The 14,842-nt window shown below is 40.6% G+C and overlaps 1 protein-coding gene and 1 long non-coding RNA gene across 2 annotated transcripts; both read right to left on the bottom strand.

Moving 5' to 3' along the window:
• Positions 1-249: 249 nt before the first annotated feature.
• acvrl1 (activin A receptor like type 1) lies at positions 250-10,632 on the bottom strand. Its single transcript, XM_082520114.1, has 10 exons — positions 9,963-10,632; positions 5,159-5,230; positions 4,105-4,341; positions 3,581-3,786; positions 3,371-3,470; positions 2,871-3,017; positions 2,497-2,772; positions 2,159-2,356; positions 1,303-1,433; positions 250-1,193 (listed from the first exon to the last, which is right to left on the bottom strand). The coding sequence occupies exons 2-10, from the start codon at positions 5,226-5,228 to the stop codon at positions 1,050-1,052; spliced, it is 1,509 nt and encodes a 502-aa protein (XP_082376240.1). The 5' UTR covers positions 5,229-5,230; positions 9,963-10,632; the 3' UTR covers positions 250-1,049.
• A 410-nt stretch (positions 10,633-11,042) lies between these two features.
• On the bottom strand, positions 11,043-13,381 carry LOC309697909. The gene is made up of 3 exons (XR_014273958.1): positions 13,242-13,381; positions 12,784-12,879; positions 11,043-12,222 (listed from the first exon to the last, which is right to left on the bottom strand). It is a non-coding gene; the product is annotated as an uncharacterized lncRNA (long non-coding RNA).
• Positions 13,382-14,842: the final 1,461 nt, after the last annotated feature.

The raw sequence follows: 14,842 nt of genomic DNA on the forward strand, positions 1-14,842 counted from the left end.
CTGAAGGTCACATGAGAGCTTTTTAAATGTAGCTCCTACAAATTGTAGAGAGACTCTCTAATTATCTGATGAAGAATTTTTTTCATCTTAATTTTAAGATACACTGCAGATAAAATAAAATAAAATAAACAAACAAAACACTACACAAATCTCCCATGTAAGGAGTATGGATTCTTGTTTGTCTGATGACCTCTGCTGGTCAATGTGAGAACTGCAGTAATAGGTGCTTAAAAAAACGTAAAGCAGAAATATTTCCAAAATATAATTCTTTATTTAAGGTATCCATTATTACATGTATGTGAATTCCTTTACTGATCATAGTGGTTGTGATGGTACATTTTAGCCTTACAAAAATGTATGAAAAAAGTTGTTTTTAAAAAATTTTTTTTTAAAGCAACATTAACACAGTCTCATTTCTGAATAGTAGAAAACAATATCTCTCCTGAAACATATTTACAATATGGTTGCAAAAGAAGACATCAAATTTAATTCTGTTACATAAAAATGTATTTACATCTAAATATCTCACTGCTTTTATGTGCAGATAATATATGCTTAGTTTAGTTAAGTTAAACATACTTACAGGACAGGTAATGTACTTTCATTTGAGTGTATAAATACTTACATATTTCCTGTCTTATCTGTGGTTTTAAGGATCATTGGTCATTTTGGGAAAATCCACATTATACCTAAGAGAATGATTTTCCATTCTGTCACAACAATGAGAGAGTTAGACAAGGAGTACAAAACTATGTTAACTGTTTTGTGATAATTAAAAATAACTGGCCTAAACCTGAACTAACTGAAATGTAGCTCCCTCATTTATAGAGGTATTAAGTATCATGGTGGATGAATGTTTGCGTTTGCAAAAAATATAACATTTGGTACAAGAGGCTCTAGATGCTTCTACACAAAGTCATATGGTTTTAATATGATACAGACACCGAGTGAGTGATTAGATCAAAATATGGTAATGATATGCACTTCATTTGTTGGAATGTGGTGCAAAATCCCTTCTGGTGTTTTCAATCCAGTTTCCTCGTTTCAGTCTAGAAATCCTGCTTCAGTTTTTCAATGCTGAAGTCGTCGTGGTCCAGTTTGGAGAGAGTCTTCCTTATTCGCAAGGCTGTAAGGCGGGCTGTTGGGTTCTGGTACCAGCACTCCTTCATGACCTTCACGATGGCTGACAATATCTTAAAAAGGCAGAAAAAATATAAAACACCACATTTCCAAAATGTAATTGTACTTTTGCGTTCATTTTTATGTCTACTTGTGTGTGTCTGTTTATGCCAAATAGCCTACTGGGTGAGAATGGAGTCTGTTGTGCAGACTGGGCCTCTGCTGGTCCACACACACCACCTTTTTCATCTCCTCAAAGCTGGGATCCGAGGGCACCAGGTCAAAGAAGGGTGGACGGTAATCTTCCACAATGCCTAAAAAAAACCCAAAGTTAAACAGTGGATCACTTGTTCCCCTCTTGTCATTCAGTGGGGTGATCAAGCAAAGTAAGATGTCAGAATTATCAAATTAAAAGCCCAGTGAGGTGTCTTGTTGTGAGGGTTATCTCTTCATACATCTGCGGAACACAAATGTGTTTTCATATGAAGCCTGAAAGAGCACACTCAGAGACTCAGACAGGCTGCGGTGGGAGTTTTGTAAAGCATGTCTCGCTAAACAAGAGAACGGGGAGAGATATGAACTCCCTGGTGACTACATTGGGATGGAAATCTGGAAGTCATGCACACACACGCATACACACACACACACAGTCATTGGTGCATGGCTGTGTGCTTGCATATAAAAATTGCATGCACGGGCATCTGGACTATGTACAAGTGAGTGCTGACACCAGATAAGACTGTTTATAATTACTGCAGTGCTAATCATGAGAGAGGATAGCAGAGGCAGACACAGACTAGAAAAACACTGGCCTGCTGAGAGACATGGGACTGGCTGCTTGTTCTATATACTCTACAAAAGCAGACAGACGTGTGACAAAGAACTTGTTTTTAACACGCTCGCTCGTGTGATGCATTAGCTTCATAACAAATTTGTGGATATATATCTACATTTGCTTCCTGAGGTTTAATCTAAGGCCAGATTTTTCTGCTAATGGATGGAAAGGCATAACATTAAAAACAGATCACTGTTAACCTACCATTGACAAGAGTCCTGCGGGTAATTTCCCAAAAGACCAGCCCGAGAGCCCAGATGTCAGTTTGCTTATAGGACTCAAAAACATCCACACGGATAGTTTCATCCAGCACCTCAGGGGCCATGTAGCGCTTGGTCCCCACGCGAGGGTTATTGCCCATATCGAGGTAGTCATGGGACTGAGAGTGTATCACTGCTAAACCTGAGGAACGAATGAACACAGAAAAAGCTTTTAATTTACAGTACAATACACACTACAAAATGCATCTTTAAAGAGCTCTTTCTCTAAATACATTGCTATAAACTGTTAGCAGATTTTGTGAATATCCTTGCAAACCTTACCGAGATCAGCGATGCAGCATTGTCCGTTGCGCTTTACCAGAATATTTCGGCTTTTCAGGTCTCGGTGGGCAATAGCTGGTTTTTCCTGGGAGCTAACAATCTCAGTGTGGAGGTGGACCAGGCCACAGGTCACAGACAGACACATCCTCAAGCAGCTCTCTGGGTCCAAGCTGCTGTACTGCAAGAAATCGTAAAGAGACCCGAGCTCATGATAGTGGGTGACGAGCCACAGCTGGGTACTGGAATTCTTGGATGTCATGTCGGAGGCTATGAAACCTAAAAAGCAAAAGCAAACAGAGAAAATGTTGCTGTTTGAATGTTTTTTCTTAAAGGTGCAATTTCTTTTCTTTGGAGGCGAAGGACTGGTATCATACCGAGTATGTTGTCGTGTCGCAGCTGTACAGTATTGTAGATCTCTGTCTCTCTAAACCAGGAGTGCTCATCTCTAGAGGAGAAAATCTTGACGGCGACACTTTCCCCCATCCACGTTCCCCTCCAAACCTCTCCATACCTGCCTTTGCCTACGAACAAAGTGACATCATTAATTGCAAATAAATAGAATAGAATAAAATAGAACAGAGTTTATTTGAACGTGCAAATATAACAAAAATTAAAAGAAAGAAAAACTTCTCAACACACACACGCACACACACACACACGCACACACACACACACACGCGCGCACACACACACACACACACACACACACACACACACACACACACACACACACACACACACACACACACACAAAAGTAAAGACATCAAGCTGTCATGAATATCTCTATATCCCATACAATTTTCATGCTCGACCACATTTCCAGAATATAATTTTACTTGTGTGTTCAAAAAAAGGAAGAGAAATGAGACTGACCGACACACTCAACAAGTGAGATTTGCCTGGCCATAGTTCTCTGGACAAGATATGGAAGCCCTGTCCCACTCCCTGATGTACAAAACTCATCATAGATATTCTGGTGAGAGAAAAGAAGACAGGCAGGCATTTAAAATCCACACGTAACAACTAAAAGACAGGAAAGTTTTCCTGTTTTCTGTCTGACGTCAGCCATGAAACGTCTCTTACGCCATATGTGGGGTCATCTCCACTGGGGACTTTGAGTATTTTGACATCATGGCCTTCAGCATCTTGTAGTCTGCGGGCTGCACGTCGGAAGCGCAGGAGTAGTATCAGGCCAAAGACACAGGCAATAACAAATAAGAACAGCAGGAACAGGGAGATCCACAGCGCTAGGTAACCAGCTTCTGGGGGTGTCGGTGTCGGGTCCCCATCTGGAAACACAGAAGAAGTCAGGAACATACACACATATAGACACAAAGAAACTGAAAAGATTAAACTCATGAGATAAAATTCAAGTGGCATGACATTGATATGCTCTTACTGACCACAAGGGGGAACCAGCTGCTATCTAAAGGGAAGCTACAGTAATATAAGTGCAAAACAGTGCTAGATGTTAACTGAACTGTGGAGATGAGCCAGAGGCCCAACTGAAATAAGACAAAAGCATTATTTACAGGGACACACTAGCTCTTTGTTTCTTGGATAATGTGATGTTCCAGTATTGAAAAGGAAAGGCTTTAGGTACTGACTTATGTTTGGAGGCACTGTGAAGTTGGAGTTGCAGTAGTCCTCTCTGCAGCACTTCGTAAAGTAGTTGGGCAAGGAGGAGTAGCACTGCACTTTGGTGACCTCACTGAAACAGCCCAACTCCTCATATCCGTCTTTCATCCAGTTATAAAAACAATGTTTTCCCCTGCATGTTTCATTTTTACATGTGCCTTTGTCATTTTTGCAGGCACACAGCAGATCCCCATCATCTGTGGTGTCTGGAAAATACATGAAATCAGCACTGAAACAAGTTGGAAGATGGGGGTCATGTAATAACACAAATTACGTCCAGTAAAACAAAGCCAAAAACACATGAAATTCAAGTATTCCATCTTTGTTTTGAAAGAAAATGTAAAAATTCTAAACTCTACCTCCTCAAATATAATTAAGTAAATAGTTGTTATAGAAAGGTCTAAATAAACAGATACTTTTTATATTTTAAATCGTCATATTTTTGAACTATGATACTAAAAAGGACTCAGTGGATGGATAGGGTAACATATAACTTTAAATGTTAAAGTGTAGCATGTGTGCATGAAAAGCCACAAAACACCTTTTGCTATAAATGTGTTATAAAAAACCCAAAACAAGCAGAACTCTGCAGAAACCATAAATAGTTTACGGTGCTGCAAACATTTTTGGAAGCTAAGAGGAAGACAGGCTGTGATATAGCTCAACCAGCCCTGCAGCTGGCATTTGACTACCTTCACCAGGCACCCGTTTATTCTGCCATTTCACATCTGACAGGTATTGCACAGCCTTCTTGTCTCAACTTGCTTTCTGGAAACAACTACTTATGTTTATGACAACCAGCAGACTGAGCCATCCAGTCTATGTGCAGGCTGCAGATGCAAAACAATACCTATGAGGCGCATTCTCAGTGGGTTCTGCAGTGCAATCAGACCCTTCACATTAGTCTAATCTGATTTAGCGTCAGAACCAAAAATACTCTGTAATGCACCTTTAATTGAATGAAACAAAGGGAATGTCCTCACAGTAGTGAAAATTATTTTCTACATCCGACCGCCAACTCACCTCCATGGATGGCAGACGTCCACAAAATAACTCCAGCTATCAACCCTGTGAGCACAGCAGAGCTTCCCATCTCTGAAAAAGCAGGGAAACCAAAATATTACCAAAAATATTACCAGGTAATGTAATTACATAATGAAAAAAACAATTGGTGATGTTTAATTATTAGGAGCTGTCTCAAAATCCAAAGGTTTAGGTAAAAAAAAAAAGTCAGTTGGGTAATTAATATTATGAATTCCGCTTAAATTTGCATACAGTTACTGAACAGCGGCTGAACAGGGGCTAAAGCTCAGACTCTGAGGAGGAAGCAATGAGGTAAAACAAACAGTCAAAGGGCCCAGCCTGTCTGCCTGTGTTGTAATTGCATTGGGTGGGAAAAGGGGTCTTAGGGGAAGCAGGCTGTTCAGAGTGTTTGTGTATGCGTGCTCAGATTATGTGTTGCGCTGTGCTAACCAGGCTCCAAGCCCGCCGACTCCAGGACTGCCCCTGTCGCAGAGTAAATGTTGATGGCTATGCTTCCTGCTATTGAGTGGCCCCACCCGGCTGGCCGGCGAGACTCAGGTCTGCTCATTGTTTAGAGCTGCACTGCTGAGAGTCACGCAATAAGAAGGCATCACATAAAAGTCAGCCTCTCTTGCTCCTCGGACCTCTAACGTTGATAGCAAGGATGAACTTAAACCTGTTAGATTAAACTATTAAAAGTTGCAAAATATGAAATAAACGATGAAATGTGAATTTTAATTTAGAACTCTAGAAACACATTGGGAAAGGTTGGAGCAGTGGCATGTTTAGCTCTGTCATATCACCTCCTCTTTTAACAACATGATGTAAGTGTTTTGTTACCGAGGAAACCAATTTTCAGCAAATCAGCAGTTTGAGGTCTCATTTCATAATGTGCTAAACGTTTTCAGTGGGTGACAGAATTGAAGTGCAGTTCATTACCTGGACTCTTTTACTAGAGTGCCATGCTTCAGCTTGTCATAGTATATGTTTATCCAAAATTGGTATGTTGTATATTAAGGTTACAGATGTTCACAGATGTTCAGGTATGTATATTAATAGACAGCATACCATCATGGATGCTAAGGTTTGAACTTTCAAATCAGCCAGTCACATGGCAGCAAATCAGTGCATTTAGGCACATAGTCAAGATGGTCAAGATGACCCGCTAGAATTCTAGTCAAGCATCAGAATGGATGGGGAAGAAAGGTGATTTAAGTGGTTTGAGCGTGACACGGTTGTTGGTGCCTGACTGGCTGGTCTAAGCATTTCAGAAACTGCTGATCTACTAAGATTTTCCCACACATCCATTTCTAGTGTTTACAGAGACTGGTCCAAGAAAAGAGAAAATATGGACCCGGTATCTGGGCAAAAATGTCTTCTTGATGCCAGAGGTCAGACAGAAATAGACAGACTGTTTGAAGCCGACAAGACGCAACTGTAACTCAAATAACCACTCGCTACAATCAGTTATGCAAAAGAGCATCTCTGAATGGACAACACATTGGTTTGAAGCAGATGGACAACCGCAGCAGGAGACCACACCAGGTAAAAATTGGACAACAGAAAATGAGAAAAATGCTGTTTGGTCTAATGAGTCTTGATTTCTGCCGTAGCATTCAGGTGGTAGGGTCAGTTACAGAAAGCGTATTTGTTGATCATGTCAATACCGTTCATGACCACAGCGAATCCAGTTCCCACAGGATAACGTGCCATGTCACAAAGCTCTGATCATCTCACAGTTACCAGATCTCAGTCAAGGGGATTCCCTCTTGGATGTTGTGATTTGCATCTTGGACATGCAGCAAACAATTCCCCAGCAACTGTGTGATGCTATCGTGTCAATATGGGCCAGAATCTGTGAGCAGTGCTTCCAGAACCTTGTTGAATCGTTGCTACAAAATGCTTAAAGCAGTTCAGAAGGCAAAAGGCAGTCCAATTTGATACTAACAATCAGTAACTTGTTAGTATGGGTGGTGAGTGTATTTGTTTTAAATAAACATGAGATTTAAAAGGTTTCTAACCCAACTCAGCAGATAACGGCAGTCACTCATTCAGTGTTGTTTGCACGAATAATTCTAATAATCAGACTGTTTTCTGTTTCCCTTCTCTTTAATTAATTAAGCATTTACTACTGACTGCTTTCACGTGAGATGTTTATGTAACACGATAAACTGTAGCTACACTAGGAATCACCAAAAGTCAATGTTCAAACTGTGGCACACTCTGCTGTGAGAATTGTAAAAGAAAAGCTCTCAGATTGAAGTCTCAAAGACAAAGCAAGGGTGATTTTGCAGGAGCCACATCACTCAGCATTAGTTCAAGGCTCACTTCAAGTCTTTGGTGTTTAATAACAGGCGCACAGCTCTCCTTTTTTCAACTTTAAGCCTTCACAGCATCTCAAAATTGTAGCTGCAGAAAAATCTAAGTTGCACACACTTGCACATGCTGGCACACTGTGTAAATTACACAGAAGTTATGCTTTAAAAAAGGGGATTACAGAAAAAAAAAATCTATCCAACTGCACATGTCTCATAGCAGTTAACCGTTGAACTTTGGATGTGTGGCAGCAGAACTTTCACATGTCTGCTAAAAACCACGGATATCCGCTTTTAAATTTGGCACATCAAGCCACATATTTTACAGGATGTAGTCACTTTGGTGATTCCATCAAATCGTGTCAAATGTCACTGATGAGAAACCAGATGGGTAAAAAATAAAGATGAATATTTATATATGCTTGGCTCGCATTTAAGTGCATCTTTCCTTCAATTCTACGGAAGATCTTCTTTAAAGTTTCCTATACTTATCAAAGTGTCAAATCAAACATGAAACTTATGCTAAGTTAAGATATTTCTGTTTCCTATTGGTTAAAAATATCACACTAAAATGATCTTTATACATTCTTTGCATCTAGGGTTCAAGCTCAGTGCACAACAACCCGCTGCACACAGCTCTGGCACACTAAAACCACAAGCTATATTCTACCAAACAGCAAAGCGCACTTCCTGAATCACTCAGACTGAATGTAAACTGTGTTAAATCTGTGGGTCCAGGAGAAGAATAGGATAAACACAACTACTCCTACACAATGTTCTTATTCTCGGTGGACAACTGACAACTGGATATAATTTTACCATGCACTGGGTCCTAATATGAGAGTGCAGTAATCACAACCTCAATCGTGGGCAGCCTAACTTTATACTCCAGCAAACTTCCTCTCTAAGCTCTCTCCTGTTTGTCTCCATTCTGTCCTAAAACTACACAGGGGAAAAGATCCACTGACATCGCTTCCTGTCATCTACAGAGAGACAGATCTCTCATTCCATCGCGATGACGGTGTAGTTAAGAGCTGGATTGGGAGGAACAGCAAAGGAGTCTCAAACTTCCTTTCTGCTGGGCCTCGTTTCACCCCCCCCCCCCCCCCCCCCCCCCCAAAAAAAAATGGAGGAAAGTAACTTTAAGCAGAGTTACTGTAAAAGCTTTTATTCTCAGCTTAAACATCACATTCAGTCATTTTAACGTTTAACCTTTGCGTGTAATCCAGTGATTGTCATCAACTGCCAGTAACCTTGGCAGCACTGTGCCTTCTTTTCAAGACAAGCTTGGAAGGATTTATGGCTTACTCAGTGCTCCTAACATGCATACCTACAATAGACGTTGGTCAGAGAATGGAAAAGACAAATGAAATATTATTGTACCTCACACATACGGTGCACAGAGAGTGGCCTTTGCTTCTCAAGAAGAAGAAGAAGGGAAAAAAATGCATGAAGATCTTGGTATGAGTGATGCACCCTGAAGAGATCAGCAACAGCACCCACTTGGAAAGAACCTGTGTCACTTTTACAATGAGCTGCAGCCAAAAGACACTTCCTGTGTGTGGATGTGTGTAAATCTTTGTAAGCAAATGTCACATTCTGCACACTTCAAAATGAATGGACTTTTCACCTTAAAAAATTTGTTAGAAAAAAAAGGTCACAAGGCATATGCCAGTAGTTCAGGAAGTACCCACATCCTTATTTGGGTAAAAATAGCCATGCGTGAAGAATAAACCCTGTGTATGAAAGAAAATCTGTGTTTTTAGTAAGTGTGCAAAGATACTATCAGTAAAGCACTCTTTCTTTTTAAGTTTAGGAAGTGGACCGATGTTTTCTATCAATGTTACATTGAAATAAAATTGCAATACAGTGATACAATTAAATGACGTAGGTGGTCAGTGAATGCTGTTTAACTACTTCAAATGGGCCTACGAATGAGATGAATGTTTCTCATATTTATAAGATATAAAACATAGGATATGTTAAATCCTTATGTTTAAAGTATGAAACAACTACAGAGTGACCACTACTTGAGTTTTAGGACTGACACAGATAATAAAATACCACAACAAGCCACATTTGACACGTAACACACGCAGGGCAGGGAAAAGTAAGCACCTCTAAAATCAAGTCTACTAGACCACAATTTTTGCTGTGGGCTATTTAAATTGTGCGTAGTGCTCAGTTACATAGAAATAAATAAAGGTAGTTCACCGTGTCCTGTGCCACAATATAACAGATTAGCTATGATAACAAAAACACGGCAAGTAATAAGAAACAAATACCGCAGTTAAAATCTGTAAATGCTGTTAATTCTGACTTGAAGATCAGGCCATTTGACACCTGTTCACATCTGGAAACACGTGGATTGATGTAAGCCGCTGTCAAAAGGTAACTTTTAATCCGGTGTTACAGTGTTACAGTGCTACAAGATTCATAATAATAGTTCAGTGAACAGAATAAAAAGAAAACAAACCCACGACCATTACCTGTTTCTGCTCGTGTTGTTTTTGTGTTTTTAACTTGACAGATGTAAACGCCTCACGTCTCCCATATCAAAGACGGCTCCAAGAGCTTCTCATTGGTCCAAGTTTTGTCAACGATAGGTAGAAGAAAGCTTTACAATGCCAACAGCTTCATTTTCCCTCCGTCTACACGGCCCTAATGCAGATGTTTCCCCTCACAACTCTCATCCTTCGCCGCTTCGATGACGACTAAACGACGTTTTTGAGAAAAGTACGTCCTTTTTTTCCTTCACCCCTTCACGGCCCCCTCGAATTAAAGTTAAAAATCGTAAATACACACACTTCTTAAAAGAAAAAAAGGAAGAAGGGTGGCAGCGTGGCAGAAGTGAAAATGAAAAGGCAGCTGGTTGAGTCCTGACAGGGGGACAAGCTGTAACTATCTCATCTCGGTCCAAATCTGCGCTGATAAACCGAGAACACAAACCGCCGTCTTTTTGGAACCACACTCCTTCCGCTTTCTGGCTGTTCCCCACCGAGTCCTCTACTTACTCACTAAGTAAGAACACTTTGGGTCTTGTCTGCGTTCCTGATTTAAAGCCAAGATTGCAGATTTTTAAATAGTATACAGTTCTGTCCCACCCCTTATTGTCCCACCGCACAGGGTCTGCTCGGCCTGGAATGTGTTCTCATAGCGGTTTTCCTGTTGCTTGCTAAACCTCTCATTTTCCTTTTCCCCTGTGTCTGCGCCGCACCGAAAGGAATGCGCTTCAAAGGCCCCTCTATGATACAATAATATTATTGCAAGTGAAGCCAAGAAGAAGCTAGCGCTTATTTATCTATTTTATCAGCTGTTAAAAATCAAAATTCTGCTTTTGCAAGAGTTCAGAAGCCACTGCAGGGTTTATCCTAAACTTGAGATCAGACTGTTCTCAATACATTTCATGTAACAGATGTCTGGTGTGTCTGTTTTCTTGCAACAACCAATTCAAAAAACCTTGTCAAAAATGTAAATATCAGGTCCAGCACTTCTTCTGTTGAGCAGTCTGTGAATACTCAATATTTAATGCATGATTTCCTGTCCACCTGGTGGCAGCACAAACAGGCTGCAGTGGCGTGTCTAGAAAATTTTTGTTGGGGGGGCCAGGTAGGGGCACAGATTTGGAGAAGGGTGGCAGATGTAATTGGCAGATAATGTTAAAAACAATTCTATTAACCATAATTCAATAACCCTATAAACCTAATAACCGAATGCGCTTTTAACTCTTATTAGAATGAGATTTTAACCACTACTGTGCAAAGTTTTTAGATACTGCGTTGCTAAAGGACAAGAGATACAATCAGTGTTTTGTCAGTGTTTACTCAGCATTCAAGGACATCAATATTTGCATAGTATTTTTACTGACATATAGTACACATATGTTTTGGGCAAAAACATTTTTGAATATTAAAATACGAACATCTGTAACAAACAATTGACAAATTAGCCAATGCAAAACTTTATCTGCCTGTTAAAGAAAGAAGATAATCTTCTCACAAACTGGTGTTTGATTGTGAAACAGGAAAAAAGTGGGGAAACAACTGAAAAGACTAACATTTGAATAAAACCTAAAGGCAAGTAAATACTTTCTATGCTGCCTTATGGTAAACTTTGGTAATATTGATAAAGAACAACACTGGCTGATGATGAAATCCAGTCAGCTGGCATGGTGACACTGCCAGTATTAACCTGCAGGGCTGGACTGGGACAGAAAATCGGGCATTTTGACTAGAGACGGGCCCCCCAGGTATTAAAGCCATAAAGCCTTTGACTGAAAACAAATGCTGTTGTGACAGTGATGTACAGTCTTGTTGGTATATGTATGATTTCTATACATTTTACGTCAGATAAAAACTTTGGTTGTAAGATTTAGATAATTATTTAATAAAAGCTAGGTATTTTAAATGAGAATAAGAAAGAAAAGTATTTCTTTGTGCCCCACCTTTCCCTGTTAATGCCCTACCTGGCCCCCTGGCAACACTTTGCTAGACCCGCCCCTGCACAGTTACCAGCTGTCAGCTGCTTAGAAAAGGATCCTGGTGTTATTTGTCTCTCAGAAACAGTTCATAACTTCCCTTCAACTCATTCATGTCACCCAAAAGGTAAACCTGTTTCTCCATCACAGCTCTGATGATTCAGTAAGGACATCTCCTGGTTTCATCTTCATGTTTCCCTCTCACCAGATAACCAAACCGACATCATGACCAGCAGCTTTACAGCTGTGGCTCCAGCAAACATCAGCTGATACTAGAAATTAATATTAAATAAATTCTAACAACAGCTGATCAAGCTTAAACGTGCTGCTGTTGTTTAGCGCGACATCTGCTGGTTTCCTCTTTCTGGCACAAAGTGGGCGATAAATAAACAAGAGAGCCGATCAGCTGATCATTGATCAGTTTCATGATTGAAGTAGCAACAGGAGAGGGAGGGTGAGAGAATGAGAGAAGAGGCAGCTGTGCAGCGTAAACACAGAATAACTCCAGCTTTGTGTCTTTTTCCATTCTAGCTAAAGTTCGAGACAAACTGCGTCTCTTCTCAGCTCAATACGAAACGTGTAATATTTTCTCTGAATGCGGGACCATTCCATTTTTTTAAGGAGCCGTTGGCAACTCTACTAACCTTATGAATAAAATAAAGTTCACGATCAGTAACATCATAGCACCCACCCACCTAAAAACTCCATCAAGCTGGCTAGAACGCAGTATGAGTTATTGCAACTGAGGGTAAAAAGTCAGCACAACGAAAATAAACTCCACCTAAACTTGGTTTATATCTGACCCAGATAGACTGCAGGTCATAACTTCTTACCTGAAGTTCAGTTCACCTGACACTCGGACTGGTGGCTGCCTCGGGGCTCTCCTCCTGCCTCCCCTTCCCTCATCCACCTGCTGGCCTCTGTGGAAGCTCCGCCATAGCCACCACCAAACAACTGAGTCATTTTTACACATCGACCTGCATCTGGCCAATCCACCACCTCTCATTGTTCATGCCATTACAAAAAAAAAAAAAAAAAGTCACCGGGCACATGCCCGGTATGCCCGATGGCCAGTCCAGCTATGTTAACCTGCAACCAAATCTGCAGCTCCATACAGCAATGTTACGACTTAGATTACATCTTATAACTCATAACTCTTATGTTAGCTGCCCTCAGTAGCAAACTGTCAGAAATATTCGAGGGCTGCAATAATTCTTTAAGTGTTATTTTTTTCCTTGGTATTCTAATTTCACCGAAGTTTACTAAACTCAACAAACTTGATATTACTTACCGGGACATTTATTCTGTCCTCATTTTCTTTCACCGAAAAATTGTTTCCTGCAGTGCCGTCTTTCTGCTTGGCTCTCCTACCTTTGCTAACGTGATGCACATAGCGCAGAAGCCGATGCTGCATTCACTTACACTCGGATATCTGAGCGTCACCGTGAAAACATAATCGTACATTTGATATTTGATTGAATTTTATTGTTTTGCCTTTGGGGTGGCACCTGGGGTGGCCAGTCTGGTTGGGGGGGTGGCCTGTGCCCCCCCAGGCCACCCCGCTGGACACGCCATTGACAGGCTGTCACTACAACAGCCACACATTAGAAAGTTTTCAAGCTATGCTACTGTCCTGCAACTAGTGTATACATCTATCTTTGAAATATGTAATTTTTATTAAATTTCAGTTTCATTTATATAGCATCAAAGCTACTGTCACCCTAAGCTTTATATTGTAAGGTAAAGGCCATACAACAGTTAGCAATAGCGCCCTACGAGCAAGCACCTGGCGAAAGGCAAAGCTGCTTTTTAACAGGAAGATAGAACCAGGATCAGGAAGGGGCGGTGAGAAGAAATAGAGGGAGATGGGACAAAAGAGACACAAGAAACCCAGCAGCCTGGGCCTATTGCAGTATAACTAAGGGAGGTTTCAGGGTCATGGCGATCCATATGATAAAATGCATTACTCTGTTTTGGTCTCTGCTAATTTCTGACAGAAATATGTGACTCTTTAGCTGCTAAAACATGGTTTGTTATGTACTGTCACCTCACAGCATGGAACAATCAGCTGGCTGAGGCCTCTCTGTGTCACCTTTGCATGTTCTCCTTGTGCCTGCATGGATTACCCTTGATTCCTACTACAGTCGAAAGACAGGTTAATTTTAAACTCATCAGTGATGAGTAAATGTTTTCTTGCATGGTTTCTCTGTGTTAGCTCTGTGTTACACTGTTGGCTTGTCCAGAGTGTATCACCAACGCTTGTATTTGTGATAGGCCCTGACCCCAACATGGATAAACAGTTTAAAAAAGCAAGGCTTTATGAAACTGGTTGTTTTGGCAAAAAAAGAATGCAAAGGGAAAATATGAACATGCTTGATTTTATCATCATTTTCACTTCTAATTACCACATTGTAATGTTTTTCAGAGAACAATGGCTAGCAAACCTAGCTCGAGATTCAGAGATATGGTGAAAAACATGATTTGACAATGAACAACTAGAGCAGATTGTGGACGAACTCAGTGCTTTCAGGGTTGTTTGGACAATGGGGCACCTTGATCGCTTGAGTGTTGAGAGTTAACAGACATGTTGAACTCTGCATATGCATCTTTATGCGTCATGCAAGTCAAACTTTAAGTAGCAATGAGCAAAACAAATTGTTAATGGAAGGTGACCTTAAGACATATGTTTCCTTTAAGAAATATATCCTGCTTCTCTGGATGTCTAATGTATGTGGTGGGAATTACTGTGTGGGTTACATGTCCACTCAAGCTGGGTACAGCATATTTGTGGTCAGCAGTCATTGTGTGTCTTAAGTGGCAAATACATTGCTGCCAGAGAGGCTGCACTGTGTGACATTACTTCCTTCAACAGCGCCTGAGAGAGATGTCTTC

This window comes from Aulonocara stuartgranti, assembly GCF_965226115.1.
Source record: "Aulonocara stuartgranti genome assembly, chromosome: 20".
NCBI classification, from domain to species: Eukaryota; Metazoa; Chordata; class Actinopteri; order Cichliformes; family Cichlidae; genus Aulonocara; species Aulonocara stuartgranti.